Source organism: Mirounga angustirostris, unplaced genomic scaffold (assembly GCF_029215605.1).
Source record: "Mirounga angustirostris isolate CCGP_5_RB_7025 unplaced genomic scaffold, mMirAng1.0.hap1 SCAF_9, whole genome shotgun sequence".
Taxonomy (NCBI): Eukaryota; Metazoa; Chordata; class Mammalia; order Carnivora; family Phocidae; genus Mirounga; species Mirounga angustirostris.
Genome location: NW_026991717.1, coordinates 100541027 through 100558843, shown reverse-complemented (window position 1 = coordinate 100558843; position 17817 = coordinate 100541027). Strand labels below are relative to the sequence as shown.

The 17817-nt window shown below is 36.9% G+C and overlaps 1 protein-coding gene across 4 annotated transcripts in view; it reads left to right on the top strand.

Annotated features, from left to right (window-relative positions):
* WDHD1 (WD repeat and HMG-box DNA binding protein 1) overlaps positions 1–15441 on the top strand; it is a 59355-nt gene extending 43914 nt beyond the window's left edge. For 3 of the 4 annotated variants that reach the window (XM_045900902.2, XM_045900906.2, XM_054513717.1), the window contains 10 exons: positions 1740–1854; positions 2704–2835; positions 5880–6097; positions 6194–6312; positions 6908–6964; positions 8757–8800; positions 9206–9376; positions 9973–10103; positions 12036–12174; positions 14627–15441. In XM_045900902.2, the coding sequence (XP_045756858.1) occupies positions 1740–1854; positions 2704–2835; positions 5880–6097; positions 6194–6312; positions 6908–6964; positions 8757–8800; positions 9206–9376; positions 9973–10103; positions 12036–12174; positions 14627–14827 (1327 nt within the window). In that variant the 3' untranslated portion in view covers positions 14828–15441. The remainder of the gene's footprint in view (positions 1–1739; positions 1855–2703; positions 2836–5879; positions 6098–6193; positions 6313–6907; positions 6965–8756; positions 8801–9205; positions 9377–9972; positions 10104–12035; positions 12175–14626) is intronic. The other variant, XM_045900903.2, reaches the window with a different exon arrangement.
* The last annotated feature ends 2376 nt before the right edge of the window (positions 15442–17817 follow it).

Sequence of the window (17817 nt, the reverse complement as noted above, 5' to 3'; positions counted from 1 at the left end):
TTTAAAAGATAAGAAATGTGAATTAGTACTCTGCTTTGATGTAAATGTGGCTTGAAAAAACTATAAATAAAATCCTAATTTTTCGGGCGCCTGGGTGGCTCAGTTGGTTAAGCAACTGCCTTCGGCTCAGGTCATGATCCTGGAGTCCCGGGATCGAGTCCCGCATCGGGCTCCCTGCTCGGCAGGGAGTCTGCTTCTCCCTCTGACCTTCCTCCCTCTCATGCTCTCTGTCTCTCATTCTCTCTGTCTCAAATAAATAAATAAAATCTTTAAAAAAAAAAAATCCTAATTTTTCTTTGTGACAATTGCTTACTATGACTAAGTCAATAAAATATTTGAGCTATAAAATGTTTTTAAACAAGAGAGTATGTATTTTTATAGAAAAATAAATGTTAAGGCAATTAAGATTACTCCCAATGTTACTTCTGATTTTGTTAATATACATATATAAGTATATAATTAGACTTATTCCTTTCTGAATGCACATGTTTGTTTTCATTTTGCATGACCAATAAACCACTGGCTTTTGTGAATGACAGAATTGCTACAAGAGATTTTTTTCAAGTATTCACACTGCTACCTCACATTGTGTGGTGACAACCACTGATTTACATGAAATCATAAAAGGGGAGGAAGAAGAAATGAAATTATATGTTCAAAAATATTGGAGCTCTAAAAACATGTTTGTATTTTTATTATATGGTCACAAAAAGAAGGTGTATTCAAATCTTACTAGGAAGGGGGGGCCTCTGTAGTTTGAAAAAAATTCCTGAGTATTGCCACTTATTAATTTTTAATTATTCTAGTGGGCATTTGATAATATTAGACACTTATGAAAAAAATTTATACCAGAGGATCTGATTTCTACTTAGTATTTTCCCTTTAAGAAAATCATGACTTTAAGCCATGACTAAAAGGCTGTACTATAAATGGGTGGTTATTAATAAGCATTGACTATTGTACTATATTTTTAAATGACTAGAAAAATTAGAAAATTCACCCAAGGTACTTACAGTGTGTGAGCATGGTTTTCCAGTGGTTTTCTTATAAATAATTTGGAGTACATAAGTTAAAAGGGTATTCTACGTGTGTATATCATTCTGTGATTAATGAATGCTTTTTAATTAATAAATTGCATTAGTATTCATACTGATGGTCGTCTTTAAATACCTTACATATCCTAATCAGAAAAGGTTTAGACAAAGTTCTTGCCCACTGAGCTATTTATTACCACGTAAGGCAACCATTGATTTAGCAGAGCAGGTATATATTATAACCAGGTATATATTGGATTTTCTGCTTCATTTTTACCAATATCTAGTAATAGATACTTATCTGTATTGGACATAACACCATCTTTTTCTCTTATTTGACACTTTTACCAAACTGATAAAATAAAAGTGAAATGCTTTATCAGCATTTCATCTTGGGTGATCTGTTTTATAACATGGATCCCTTGACAAGTCTTTATGGCACAGCTGCCCTATTTTAAAAGTGGGCAGTTTGCTAAGGAAAAACTGATGTGAGGAGGGATTGTTGAAATTCTTGAAATGCATGGGGAGAAATAGTTTTTAAACCTAATCAGGTGTGAAGTTAAAAAGAGTAATTTGTTGTATATTATTAAGCCAGCTATTGGCATAATATTATTCCAAGTTACTGAATTTAAGAAATTTTATATTTTAACAGTTTTTATGATTTGGGTGGAAGTTTTTGTGGTGAGACTTTTTTTTTACTGACAGGTGCATTCCTTGCAAAGGTTCTCGGTTTCCTCCCACTCTTCCGCGCCCTGCTGTAGCTATATTATCCTTTAAGCTTCCTTATTGTCAGATTGCAACAGAGAAAGGACAAATGGAGGTATGTGGAAATCTTACCTTGACACTCTGAATTTGATAATATAATGCCTGTGACGTAGACATTTAAAAATTTCCCTGATGACCAGTGTTGAATACTCATTACTTTATAATTAAATAAATAGTGGTAGCAGGGAGGGAGGATGACTGCTTATGATCACCAGGGTACCTGATTGCCATCACTGCTTCCAGGGATTTTGTCTGTGAGGTAAATGGGTATGAACATCAGGGTAAGGCTCTCAGTCGCAGAGTTGGGTGAGTGCCTGAGAGGGCAGGCCTCCATAAATATTGTGTTTTAGGCCAGGCTTGCCTCACTTTAGTCCTAGCCCTGTGCCATCAAAAGTCATTTGAAATCTTGTAATTAGTTAATCTAAACAAATAGCAAACCAGCTCTTAAAAAATAGTTTACCAAATTCTCTGAGCATTAACTATGATAGCTAAGAAACTATTTAAAATGCTATATTTCCCTTTTTTAAGGACAGAAGATGAAGTTAAGCTTTGGTATCACATTAAAATTTGAATTCCAAACTAAACTATACAAAGAGTATTTCAAAAATTATTTTATTCGGAATCTGTTATCTTTTTTTTTTCTAAACGATTTTATTTATTTATTTGACAAAGAGAGACACAGCGAGAGAGGGAACACAAGCAGGGGGAGTGGGAGAGGGAGAAGCAGGCCTCCCGCTGAGCAAGGAGCCTGATGTGGGGCTCGATCCCAGGATCCTGGGATCATGACCTGAGCCGAAGGCAGACGCTTAACGACTGAGCCACCCAGGCGCCCCCAGAATCTGTTATCTTAAGATAAATATTTAACACTTGCTGGTAGTTTAAGCAGTTTTTTCCACTTTTGTAGGAACAATTTTGGCGTTCCATCATGTTTCACAATCACCTTGATTATTTAGCTAAAAATGGTTATGAATATGAAGAAAGCACTAAAAATCAAGCAATAAAAGAACAACAGGAGCTTTTAATGAAAATGCTTGCGGTGAGTAAAATAAATATGCTGGAAAAATTAAAGTTACACTTTTCTATAGATTGGATTCCTTAAAAGTATGTGAATTAGCACCAAGTTCCACAACATCAAAATCTTTTTTTTTTTAATTTTTAAGATTTTAATTCTAGTATAATTTACAGTGTTGTATAAGTTTCAGGTATTCAATACAGTTATTCAGCAATTCTCTACCTTACTCAGTTGTTTCCCAGTTGATGTTGCAGTTAAAATATTTTTTAAAAAAATAAATAAAATATTTAAGACATTACCTTGTAACTAAGATCATAGGCAGATATGTGTACTTTTTTTTTATTATGTTAGTCACCATACAGTACTTCATTAGTTTTGATATAGTGTTCCATGATTAATTGTTTGCATATAACACCCAGTGCTCCTTGCAATACGTGCCCTCCTTAACACCCATCACCAAGCTAACACATCCCCCGCCCTCCTCCCCTCTAAAACCCTCAGATTGTTTCCCAGAGTTTTTAGTCTGTCATGGTTTGTCTCCCACTTTGATTCCCCCCCTTCATTTTTCCCTTCCTTTTCCTAATGTCCTCCATGCTATTCCTTACGTTCCACATATGAGTAAAGCCATATGATAATTGTCTTTCTCTGCTTGACTTATTTCACTTAGCATAATCCCCTCCAGTTCCATCCATGTCGATGCAAATGGTGGGTATTCATCCTTTCTTTTCATTACTTCTGTATCTTTGGGGTAAATACCCAGTAGTGCAATTGCTGGGTTGTAGGGTAGCTCTATTTTTAACTTTTTGTGTAAACTCCATACTGTTTTCCAAAGTGGCTGTACCAACTTGCATTCCCACCAGCAGTGTAAGAGGGTTCGCCTTTCTCCACATCCTCTCCAACATTTGTTGTTTCCTGCTTTGTTAATTTTTTTTTGCTGGAGGGGAGGTGGGGGAGGATGGGGTAACTGGGTGGTGGGCATGAAGAAGGGCACGTGATAAAATGAGCACTGGGTGTTGTACGCAACTGAGAATCACTGAACTCTACCTCTGAAACTAACAATACACTATATGTTAATTAATTGAACTTAAATTTAAACAAAAGAACCCCCCCCCCCAAAATTTTTTTTTTGCCATTCTAACTGGTGTAAGGTGGTATCTCAATGTGATTTTGATTTGAATTTCCCTGATGGCTAATGGTGTTGAATATTTTTTCATGTGTCTGTTTTTTCATATGTCTTCTTTGGAGAAGTGTCTGTTCATGTCTTCTGCCCATTTTTTGAGTTGATTATTTGTTTTTTGGGTGTTGAGTTTGAGAAGTTCTTTATAAATCTTGGATACCAGCCCTTTATCTGTTATGTCATTTGCAAATATCTTCTCCCATTCCATAGGCTTTTAGTTTTGTTGGCTGTTTCCTTTGCTGTGCAGAAGCTTTTTTGTCTTGATCAAGTCCCAAAAGTTCATTTTTGCTTTTGTTTCCCTTGCCTTTGAGATACGTGTACTTTTAACCTCCTTCATCTATTTCACCCATTTCCCTACTGACATTTTCTGTGGTAACCATCAGTTCCTCTATAGTTAAAAGTCTGGGGTTTTTTGTCTCTTTTTCCTTTGTTTGTTTTGTTTCTTAAATTATATACATATGAGTGAAATCATATGGTATTTGTCTTTCTCTGACTGATTTCACTCTCTAGATCCATCATGTTGTTGCAAAAGGTGGTATTCACTATTGTCACCATTATGTGACACTGCCTTGAGTTTAGTATTAAAGAAATTTAATTAGCTTATTGTAGAGTAAGTTTTGTTCCTTTTATAAAATGTCATTTATGGTCTAGGAACTAATAACCTTTTTACTTCCCACAGCACATGTAAGAAAATCTGTTTGGTTTATTTACCATGTAGCATTACAGGAGCTTTTCCTCTGGAACAGTGGTTTTCAGCAGGTTATCTTATCAGTAGCTTGAGGACTGGTCAGGTCTTCTTTAGCATTCTTGTAGCCCTGGCAAATGCCAGAAGTTCAGCCTAGTTACTATGAGAACCATACTACTTTTCATTTCCAAATGCCTTCTGAGGCAGAGTGCTACCCTGATTAAGAAGTACTATTTATAGATTAGTGATAGTAGAAAACTTGAAAAGGACATGCAGGTGACTGGTTAAGCCTTCTGTGCTGATGCATCAGATGTGGGCTGTCTAACAAAATAATCCTTCTACCCTATGAATTAGGAAACCCTTAGTAGTCTTTGAAGTACTAATTTTCCTTACATTGTACTTTGAGTTGTCAAAATTCATACCAAAAGAAAAGTAGTCAAGTATTTTCTAAGATGTTAAATGAATGCCCTTTGTTTTGTATTATTACATATAAAAAATAGAGCAAGAAAAAGGAAGTTGTTAATTTGGAAGTTATACAACTATTTCTGGTAGTTGGAGATCATAGACAATCACACTTAAAAACGAATGGATAAATCTACTTCCCCACACCCAAACTCACTTAGTAGCATTTGTGTACCAATTCTGGGCAAAGTAATAACAAATCATTTACAATCTATTCCTTCTTTGAACTTGCTGCCCTATTTGGCGAGGGTGGGGTGAGGGTGGGTGGGCAGTGAAGCAAGGTTAAGAAAACCACATGTGAATCTTAAAGGAATATCTTACTTCCCTTGCAATTAATAGCTTGAAATCATAAAACATTTCATTGAATCTAAGCAATTATTGATTGTAAAATGCACCATTATTTAAGCCTAAAAAAATGCTGCAAATTAAACTCTGACCCACCATCAGTTGTGAGATGCTTGCCACTTTCAGAGATGTTAAAATGTATAAAAATATGCATCTTAGAATCAGTGAGATACATTATCTAGAAAACTTTTCTCAGTTTTACTACTAGTATCATTCTCTTATTTTTAAAGTTTCTCTTGGGTGTTATATGCAACTAATGAATCATTGAATGCTACATCAGAAACTAATGATATACTATATGCTGGCTAATTGAACATAATAATAAATATAATAAATTTAAAAAATAAAAATAAAAAGTTTCTCTTGACATGATTTTATTTTTTTTCCATTCTTGGTTAGCTTTCTTGTAAACTGGATCGGGAATTCCGTTGTGTGGAACTAGCTGATTTAATGACTCAGAATGCTGTGAATTTAGCCATTAAATACGCTTCTCGTTCCCGGAGATTAATATTGGCCCAAAGACTTAGTGAACTGGCTGTGGAGAAGGCAGCTGAATTGGCAACAACCCAGGTAGAAGAAGAGGAAGAGGAGGATTTCAGAAAAGAGCTGAATGCTGGGTAAGAAATAATCAGCTGCTTAGATTTTTCTTTACCACTCTGAATATTAAATTGGTCTTTGCATAGCTCTTTATTGAATAATATATTGTCTTTTAGTTACAGTAATACTGCTACGGAGTGGAGCCAGCCAAGACTCAGAAACCAAGTTGAAGAAGATGCAGAGGACACCAGAGAAGCTGATGATAAAGAAGAAAAACCAGAATTACATAAGCATGGCAAGATACTTTTTTTTTTTAAAGATTTATTTATTTGAGAGAGAGCATGTGTGTGAGTGGGGGGAGGGGCAGAGGGAGAGAAGCAGACTGCCCACTGAGTGAAGAGCCAGACGGGTCTCAGTCTCACAACCCCGAATTTATGACCTGAGCTGAAATCAAGAGTTAGATGCTTAACTGACTGAGCCACCCAGGCATACCATAAGATACATTTTTAAGGCAATTTAAAGATGAGAAATGGGCACCTGAGTGGCTCAGTCGTTGGGCATCTGCCTTTGGCTCGGGTCATGGTCCCAGGGTCCTGGGATCGAGCCCCTCATCGGGCTCCCTGCTCCACAGGAAGCCTGCTTCTCCCTCTCCCACTCCTCCTGCTTGTGTTCCTTCTCTCGCTCTGTCTCTCCCTGTCAAATAAATAAAATATTTAAATAAATAAATAAATAAAGATGAGAAATGTTATATTTGTGGCTTTCCCCATTTTACTTAGCTGAGGAAAATTGAATACTTGTGCTTTGTCAAGACATCTTTGCTGATTGTTGATTATAGAGAATAACTTTATCTCCCCATTTACTTACATTGTATTATCTTAATTATTTTATAGGACAGAATCTGTTTTCCAAAAGTACAAATCCCTCTGATGTGCCAGCTGTTAAGTCAGGTAAGAAATATTTGTGATTTTGAAATATCAAAATTGTGCAAGTTAGTCTTTAAAGTGATATATCTATTCAAATACACCCCTTACCCCCACCCCCACCTCCATCCCTCTGCCCTTGGTTTGTTTTTATCAGAAATATTGTTTGTAAAACTGCTAATTTTACAAATATTTATTAAATGCCTATATAACAGTGTCCTGTAATCTAGTCAGTGGTAAGGGATTGGTTGGGACCCCAAGGGAGGCCTCCATTGAATGTTTAAAGCAGAGACCTGCAGGATGAGTAAGAGTCAGCTAGGCTAAGATGGGTGAGAGCAGAAGCAAGGGAATGGTGTGTGACTTAAGGAACAGCGTTTGTGAAGACTGTAAGAGTGGTGTGAAGAGCACAGAGGCAGAGAAAAGTGGTGCTGAGTGGTTTTGGAGGGATTGGCGGGAGCTAAATCATGCAGATCTATGTAGGCCACAGTAAGAATTTTGATCTTTATTCTGAGGTCGCTGGGAGGCTGTTGTAGGTTTCAAGCAGAGGCATAGCGTGCATACTGGCAGAGGAGGAATGCACATAAGGAGACTACTGAGGCAGTCCAAGTGACATTGAATATTGGTTGGACTTGGGTGGTGGTGACTAATGGGAGAAAGAATGAAAAAAAATGATGTGTTTCTGAAGAAAAATGTAGAGAATATGGAAGTTCAGAGTGTAAAGAATGACTCAGTTTCCTGGCTTGAATATTTGAATGAATGATGGTACCATTTACTGAGTTAGAAAACACTAGGGAAACTCAGGTTTAGGTAGGAGGATGATGAACTACTATTGGATATTTGGGTTAGGAACTCAGGAAAGTAGTCTGGGAGGAACATATATAAAGTGAAAATTATTGGCATAACCATAGCAATTTAAATCATGGGCATGGGTGAGGGAGCATTGGAGGAGGATATAAAGTGAGAAGAAAAGTGAGCTTAAGGGCTAGAGAATCCCCAACATTTAAATATTAGGTGGAGAGGAATCATCAAAAGAGAATGAGATTAAGAGAGGAAGCAGATAGGAATGCGGAATCTCGGAAGTCAAGGGGAGGAGACAATATCAGGAAGAAAGGAACACTCAGCTCTGTAGAATGCTGTTGAGGGGGTCAAATAAGATGATGACTGAAAACTACCCACCAGATTTGGCCACATGGAGTTTATTGTGTCCTTAGCAAGAGCAGATTCTATAGGGTAGTAGGGCTGGCAGCCATATTATTTGGATGTTGGAATGTATGAACAGTGAGGAACTGGGAATAGCTGTGTAGACAGCTCTTGAATTTGGCTTTATAGGGGAGGGAATTAAAAATGGTGGCTGGAGGGGATGTGGGGTTGAGAGGGTTTGTTTTTGTTTGTTGAAGTTGGGAAACTTGAGTAGCCAATAAAGAGGGAAAAGATGGTATACATCCAAAGATGGTGTAGCCATTGATAGGACAAGTTTCTTGACAAAGCAGGAGGGGATGGAATCTAGAGCACAAGTAGAGAAATTATTAACCTTAGCTAAAACAAGGCACCATTCTTCCATGGTAATAGGAGAAAAGGATAGATCTATATATATTGGGTTGGTATATTTCATAGTGAAAGTTGGGATAGTTCCCATTTAAAGCTTTTATTTTGGCTTGGAAATAGGTAGGGGGTCATTATATGGTTGTTAATAATTTTAAAGTTGCAAAGTACATTTGTTTTTGTATAATACAGATTAAAATATTCCATCTGTTATTACAGAAGTCAGAAGTCTTCTATGTTTTACCACTATTAAGTGACGGTTTCTTTCTTATGAAAGGTGCAGTTACCTCTAGCAACCAAGGACGAGTAAACCCCTTCAAGGTAAACTCTTTCCAGTGATATTTAAAATGTGTTTCAATACATTTTTATACAGAGAAATATTTCCAAACCACCAGATGACACTCCCCAGACTTGGAGGCATTGAAGACTGAAGCAGATCTTTATGAAAACAGATGAAAGCAGCACTAGTTCACACTTGGGCTAAGAGTTATATGTTCTACTTATCTTCTAAATACCAATGGTTTTGAAAGATATTCCCTCTTTTCCATGGGGATGTGGTATATTTAATATGTGTATCAGTCTAATTTGTATTGTACAAAGTGTATTCAATTCCAAATGTGAGACCATGGTATAGACCTAATAGATATTTTAAGGAAAAATGAATCTCTTGGGATTTTTTTTTTTCTTCTTTAAACATAAAAATGCTAATAGTAGTTTGCTCTTTAGGTATCAGCCAATTCCAAAGAGCCAGCCACTTCAGTGAATTCACCACGTTCAAGTAATATTTTAGACAGTATGAACAAATCATCCAAGAAATCTACTGCACTTAATCGAGCTACAAATAATGAAAAGTCTCCAGTTATAAAGCCTCTAGTTCCAAAGCCAAAGTCTAAGCAGGTACTATTTCAACTACCCACATCAGCAATAAGCAGTACATGATCTGTTTGTTTTGTTCACTCTTTCAGGTATGAGACAGGAGGCTCCAGTTATTTATTATTGATTTTCTAGTGAGGGTAGTGGTTCTCATCTGATTTTGCTTCAGAATCACTTTTTGAAATATATATATATTTATACTCAGGGCCCAGGGACTCAGGCACCTGTCTGGTTTTTAAGAAAATTTCCCAGATGATTCTGATGCATATCTTTGTTTAATGATGATGCTGTAGTACCTAGCCCCAATCTTGTTCTGTATTCTGATTTTGCCTTCTAGTTTCATCCCAGATTTGGTATTTCATCCCAGATTTGTCATTAGTACAGTAGATCTTCTATCTTTTCCATTTCATATAATAAAATTCAGCATTTAGAAAATACGGAATTTGTAGTTTTTGGGGGTTTGTGTCTCTGGTCATGTTTATGTTCAGTTGAGAACCCCAGGGCTTCACGTGTTGGTATAAGAATTCTACATACATTTTTCCACATTTTTCAAAAGTTGATTGTAGTATATAAAATTGTACTACATTTTGTTGGAGTATTCATTATGTTTGTTTTTACAGGCATCTGCAGCATCCTATTTCCAGAAAAGAACTTCCCAAACTGATAAGACTGAGGATGTGAAAGAAGAACATCCTAAAAATACATCATCTGAAACACCAGCTATGTGTCCTCAAAACACTGAAAACCAAAGGTCAGTACACAGACAAATTTATTATTCATTTTTTTTAAGATTTTTATTTATTTATTATTTGACAGGGAGAGAGAGATAGTGAGAGAGGGAACACAAGCAGGGGCAGAGGGAGAGGGAGAACCAGGCTTCCCGCGGAGCAGGGAGCCCGATGCGGGGCTCGATCCCAGGACCCTGGGATCATGACCTGAGCCGAAGGCAGACGCTTAACGACTGAGCCACCCAGGTGTCCCCAAATTTATTATTCTTAAGATGTAATATCCCAATAAAAGGCATACAGAAACAGCAGTACAGAATTATTCAACTCTCTTGTTCATTATTACAAACAATACATTGACACTGGTAGTGGACATTCTGAACACATAATTTTAAGGAAAGGAAGCCATAAATATTGATTAATGTCTATTTATATTACTTACTAGGGTATGCCCTGATAAATTACATGTGTTTTAAATTGTACATATTTTGGGGCGCCTGGGTGGCTCCGTCAGTTAAGTGCCTACCTTCGGCTCAGGTCATGACCTCAGGGTCCTGGGATCGAGCCCCGCCTCGGGCTCCCTGCTCAGCGGAGAGCCTGCTTCTCGAGAACCTCTCCCTCCGCTGCTCCCCCTGCTCTCTCTGTCAAATAAATAAATAAATAAAATCTTTACAAAAAAATAAATTGTACATATTTTCTAATTCTTTTTTTGTTTATCTTAAAATAGATATAGTTACATGGGAGAAACAGTGAAAAGGTAGAAAAAAAATGTGTGATAAAGAGTAAATATCTCTGGGCGCCTGGGTGGCTCAGTTGGTTGAGCGACTGCCTTCGGCTCAGGTCATGATCCTGGAGTCCCTGGATCGAGTCCCGCATTGGGCTCCCTGCTCGGCAGGGAGTCTGCTTCTCCCTCTGACCCTCCCCCCTCTCATGTGCTCTCTCATTCTCTCTCAAATAAATAAATAAAATCTTTAAAAAAAAAAAAAAAAGTAAATATCTTTCCTGTCCACCCAGTTCCCCTCTTCACAATCACTACAACAAATTTCTTACATAGCCCTCCAGAATTATTTGTGCATGTTCACTTATATTTATCTTTTTTTTTATTTTTACAGAAATGGTAGCTTACACATTATTCTGTACCTTGCTTTTTTTCACTTAGCAGCTTTTGTAGAACATCTCATATTACTACATGAAGAGTTTCTTTAATCTTTTCACATCCACTGAATGGATATGGCATAATTTATTCAGTTCTCTACTGGTGGACAGAAGGTGGTTGCTGGGGTTTGCTAATACAGATAGTACCACAATGAATAACTTTATATGAATGTCATTTCTCACATATACATATAGCTATAAGATGGATTCCTGTATGGTTCAAGTTAATGTGCACTTGTAATTCCAATAGATATTGCCAAAATTTTCTCCATTGATGTTGTATCATTTTCTGTACCTCCTGCAATATGAGAGTTCCTGTTTGCCTGTATCCTATTTGTCTGCCAATGTAGTATGAGAGCTGTGAGAGCAAGGATGAGGGGATGGGTAAAGATCTTGAGAGAGATAAAAATTTCAAATAGCTGGTTTGGGAAATGGAAAAAGAACCCACCAAGGATACTTGGAAAAAGGCACAGAGGGGCTGAGTGGAATTGGAGACCTTGGGCGTGTCAGTATTCTAAAAAGAGCTGGAAGTGTAGAGTTCATGGTTGCTCCACTTGGAAAATACAAATGTAAGTAAAATCTTTGAATTGACCTTACAGGGTATTTTTCAGTTCATTTTTCCCATGGTCTCCTGGCAGTTTTAAGTAATGTGTAGTATGAATATTAACAAGTATAATTAATTGTGTCTCTCTTACTTTATATAGGTATGCAAAGACTAATTGTTAATTACTAACCTGAAAAATCATAAAGCACTTTAAACTGCATCTTAAGTATAAAATATTTTCACATAATTGCTATTTTAGGCCAAAGACTGGGTTCCAGATGTGGCTGGAAGAAAACAGAAGTAGTATTTTGTCTGACAATCCTGACTTTTCAGATGAAGCAGACATAATAAAAGAAGGAATGATTCGATTTCGAGTATTGTCAGCTGAAGAAAGGAAAGTAAGGATGATTTTGCTGAGATTGAGATCTTAGTAAATCCCAGGTTTTAAAAATTCTTACAGAAAATGCCTTTTTCTGTTTTTGGAAATTGCAGATATTCTGGTATAAACTCTTGGTGGAGAGGCAATTAAATAACTGAAATGTCAGCTTTGACCGTATGGATGTGTAATAATTATTATTTAGTGCTGATGGTTGAATTTTGGTCAGATTTACTGTTTATATCTGTATATAAGTTCCTATATAATGTAAGTTAGGAGGATACCCCAAGAAAAAGTACATTACTTCTAAATCAAAAGCAAATTAATAAGTAAAAATGAAATTAATTCACATGTTTGGACTTTAGGGTTCTTGTAAGCAGAAATTTTTAAAATGCTATGTACTTCCACATTGAATACAAAGTGAGAATACTGGGCTGCCTGGCAGGCTCAGTCAGTAGAGCATGTGACTCTTGATCTCAGGGTTGTGAGTTTAGGCCCCACTGTGGGTATAGAGCTTACTTTAAAACAAACAAACAGAAAAACCCAGAATGAGAATACTGCTTTTTGGGGGGAAAGGTGGTGTTCTGTTATAGCCTTTCATTTGGAAATTAGGACAGGTGGCTGGTACCTATTGCTCCTCATGTAATTTCTGCCATGTGAGGGAGGGCTAGGAGTACCTTTCTGGTGCAAGGGGAAGGAATGTCAATTAAATCTTCAGATTCACTTCCCCAGGGATGACAGTATGCAGCATGGGCACCTGGTGAAGTAGATACTTACCTTGATAAACTGGGTTTTAGGAATGAAGGTATTACAAAATGAGGAAGCTAGAAACTGGTTGAACCACCTCTATCCTCATTAGAATTTCCCTGCCAACTTTGTGCTTCTCATTTTTTATAAGAATGAATAAGAGGATAAAAATTCTAAAGACATAGATAAAATGGCATATGAATGGTCTTATGCAGTAGAAGAGGAAGAGACTTGGTAAAAGTTGTGATTGTGTTTTTGAATACTTAAAAATGTAATCAGTATTGTTAAGGTAAACCTTAAACATTTGCTTAAATCCAATCTGTTAATGTGAGAAATTCTGCAGCTCCAAAGGGTTCCTTTTCTTCAGTAACGAAATGGGAAAGGAAACAAAGTGGAAGAAGGAGGAACTATTACATATTAAAATAGATTTAAGAAACAGATGGAGAGGCACTTGGGTGGCTCAGTTGGTTAAGCATCCGACTCTTGATCTCTGCTCAGATCTTGATCTCAGGGTTGTGAGTTCAAGCCCCACATTGGGCCCCATGCTGGGTGTGGAGCCTACTTAAAAAATCAGTCAATAAGAGACAGATGGAAACGACTGAGCTTTGTAAGGTTCTTTGCTTAGTGAATAGAAGCCAGTCCTGAAAGAATATCTGAAATGTCATTCCTGAAATGACAAAGTGATAGGGATGAAAAACAGTACCGATTACCAGGAGTTGGGGCCTGGGTGAGAAGTGTAGGTTTTGGGGGCAACATGAGGGATACTTGTGATGGAACTGTTTTGTATCTTGAATGTAGAATCTACTTTGGAATTAACATACACACACACATAGGAGTAGAAATAAAAAGGAGGATTGTATTGATGTCAGTACCCTGGTTATGATATTACATTAGTTTTGCAAGATGCTACCATTAGGGAAAACTGGGAAACTGATACACGAGATCCTTCTGTATTATTTTCTACAACTGCATGTGAATAATCTCAAAAAGTTTCATTTTTAAGAAAGTACCTGCAGTTATAGTATTTTGCACTTAATATGGTTAAATACAAGCAGAGTTTAGGTTGAAATATTAGAGGTAGAATGTAAATTTTTTTTTTTTTTAAGATTGATTTTATTTATTTGACAGAGAGAGACACAGTGAGAGAGGGAACACAAGCAGGGGGAGTGGGAGAGGGAGAAGCAGGCTTCCCGCAGAGCAGGGAGCCCGATGCGGGGCTCGATCCCAGGACCCTGGGACCACGACCTGAGCCAAAGGCAGATGCTTAACGACTGAGCCACCCAGGTGCCCTAGAATGTAAATTTTTTAACATGCTCTGCAATTAAGTAATAAGAGATTTGTTAACTGAGGGCTGTTAATGATTAGCTTAAAAATTCAAGTGCTAATTATGCTGCATTTTTTTTTAAGATTTTTTTTTTTTATTTATCTGAGACAGAGAGAATGAGAGAGACAGAGAGCACATGAGAGGGGGGAGGGTCAGAGGGAGAAGCAGGCTCCCTGCCGAGCAGGGAGCCCGATGCGGGACTCGATCCAGGGACTCCAGGATCATGACCTGAGCCGAAGGCAGTCGCTTAACCAGCTGAGCCACCCAGGCGCCCTATGCTGCATTTTTTTTAAATACTGCTTTTTATAGATGGGTTTGTTACCTGGAAAAGTAAGGAAATCATTTCCTTCCTATTTCTTCGTTATTGCCTAAAACTCTTTTCTCCTCCCATATTTTGACGAAGGCATGGGCTTCCAAGGCCAAAGGAGGAACTACAAGTGATGGAGCTGAAGCAAAGAAGCGAAAACATGTGGTTGATGAAAGTCATGAAACTGAAAATGAGAAAGAAAAAGCAAAGGAGAATCTGAATTTGCCTAAAAAGCAAAAACCTTTAGATCTTTCTACCAATCAGAAACTGTCAGCTTTTGCATTTAAGCAGGAATAGAGTTAAAGAAAGTAGGAAAGTAGGTAGTGGATTTTTTACTCATCATTGATGAACCTGGACTTAAAAAAAAATCTTTAGAAAACTCATTATGTATTTTTAAAAGAGTTTAGTGACAACTATTTGTCTTTATGAGATAATGTAGTAATTATATTGGTGTAGGGAACAGGGCATGTGTAAAAACCATCATCTCTGCAGATTGCTCTGCCCGCAAATGGAGGTACATTCCAAAACATTGTGATTAGTCACTGACTTGAAGCTACTGGCATGTCCCAGTGGAAGCCAGTTTGATTTTGTTTCTTACCTTCAAAATCATCAAAGCCAAGGCCTTAAAACCTCTGAGCACTGAAGTACCTTCAAGGGGTTTCCTCATTTGGTTTATGTCATGTACTGAGAAGTACTATAGAAGTTGTCTTCCAGATTTGTTACCATAGACTCTTCTCTATGTCTGTACTGGACTAGGGACCATGTTTTTTTATATGGACCCTAAACATGTAAATAATTTTGTAGATGAGATTTTTTTCTTTTGTTTGTTTCAGAAATTTCTTCATATATGGCTTTCAGTTGTCTTTGTAGTGCGTGGTTTTTAAAAAATAAATGACTTTCACATTTCCACATTTAGCTTGCTGTGGTCTTAATATTGTATTTCCATGAAATGAAAATGTTTCTAGAAAATACAGTTTATATTTACTGCCATAATTTCCACCATTGCCCCCATCCTGCTACATATCATACACATGGAAAAGAAGATTGAAGATACTGTTTTGATAGTATTTCAGCCCAGGGCATAATGTGTTTCCTGGTAAGATACTCTGGTTATCATCATCAGCAGTACTTTCCTGAGCAAGTCTTTGACGCCTTGATAAGAGAGTAGTTAAAAGTTAGGGAAAGTCTTTAACTCCTCTTTAATTTTGAACAAACAAGATTTAATTATTTCATGCATTTTTGGTTATTATTCTAAGCAGAATTTAATACAAATGCAGCCACTTAATGAGAGCAGAGTACACAGGGGCGGGAATGGAGGGGGGTTGTAGTAAAATAAAATCAGATGGCTCAGACTTGAGGATGATTTTATATGTTGGAAGGAACATAATATGTTGAAAATTCAGATGTGTAGAAGCCAAAGATATTCTTTATCATTATGACTAAGGTTAGGAAGGAATACATTTCTAGTTTTTTAATTAGTAGCTGGTATAAAGAGACATTATAGCTCAGTGGTTAGGAGCACAGATTTCAAAGCCAAACAACCTGGGTCTTAAAGACTCACTGTAGTACCTACCAGCTGAATAAACCTTGGACAAGTTTCTAACCTTTGACCACTCATTGTAAAATGGGTATAGTAATAGTGCCTACTTTAGGGTTATGAGAATTAAATGAGATAAAAGCACCTAGTTCCTAGTACATAGTAATGTTTATATAAATGTCAGCTATTATTAGTTATACTATTGGCTATTTAATGTTTCTTCATCATTTGATTTCATTCTGAATACTGTATGAATTTTTATTTCAAGAACCTAAGGTAAAAGTTTATAATACTTTGGAAAACATGTTTGTAGACATGCATTTGTTTCTATTTCCTCAACTTTATTGTAAATAGGATATAATCCTTCAGTGTTATATTACAGTTCCATAGGAACCTGAGAATACTAAGGATTTGCAAAAAAAGTGTTTTTAATCCCTTTTATTTGGTTGAAGGAACATTTTTGTATTGACTTAGTTTAAATTATAAATCAGAACTTGGAAACCAAGATACATTATCTTTATTCCTTTGCCATGTAAGATTAAACCTTTAAAAATTTTTTTTCAGAGGGCTCCTGGGTGGCTCAGTCGGTTGAGCGACTGCCTTCGGCTCAGGTCATGATCCCAGAGTCCTGAGATCGAGTCCCACATCGGGCTCCCTGCTCTGCGGGGAGCCTGCTTCTCCCTCTTCCACTCCCCCTGCTTGTGTTCCCTCTCTCGCTGTGTCTCTCTCTGTCAAATAAATAAATAAAATCTTTAAAAAAAAATTTTTTTTTCAGAGAATTGGGACTTAAGGATGGGAAAATGGAAATGAACAAATATATTAACCACCATCATGATATCAATAATATTGCCTATCTTGAGCTTATTGTGTGCTGTAGAATATAGCCATTTGCTTAATTTCATTCTCTAGTAGTAAAAATTTCTCAAAGAGGAGGTTATTTTAATACTTGATATTCATCAAGAGATCATCATCTGATTATTCCAGAAAGCATGTGAGTGAGCACTTTGTTACGCCTGCCTACTCTGGGGGCTGTGGTAATCTACAGCCTATCATATCAGTGCAGCGCCTTGTGGTGAGCCACTGTCACTAACATGGAACAGATCCCCGTAGGCAAAAGGATGTGACCCATCCATGTAGAAAGTATCTTAATCAGTGACTGGTTGTCTTATGGGTCTTTTTTGTTTTCCATCTGCTTTATTATAGATGTATGTAATTTTTCCTCAGGTATTTATTTTGAAAATTTTCAAATCTACAGAAAATTTCAAGTAGTACATGTGAACATAATATATACCCTTTATCTACCTTGACTTACTCTTGACATTTTGCAATATATGCTTTATAAATAGGGTTTTTCCTAAGCCATTTGAAATATGCATCAAGACATTTCACCCCTCAGTGCCTCAACATGTGTCCCCTAAGAACAGACATTCTTCTACATAACCACAATATCATTATTATACCAAAGAAATTTAACAGAAGAATATTATTGCCTAAGATGCATTTCATATTAAAATTTCCCCCAAAGTATCCTTTAGCCTCTCTCCCCCAACCAATCTAGGATCAATCAAGAATCCTGCACTGAAAAAATTTTTTAAAAATCCTGCATTGCGTTTAATTAGAAGTACATACATTTTTTTAGTTCAAGTATAGTTGACATACAGGAGCAAGGAGCCCGATGTGGGACTCGATCCCAGGACCCTGAGATCATGACCTGAGCCAAAGGCAGACGCTTAACCATCTGAGCCACGCA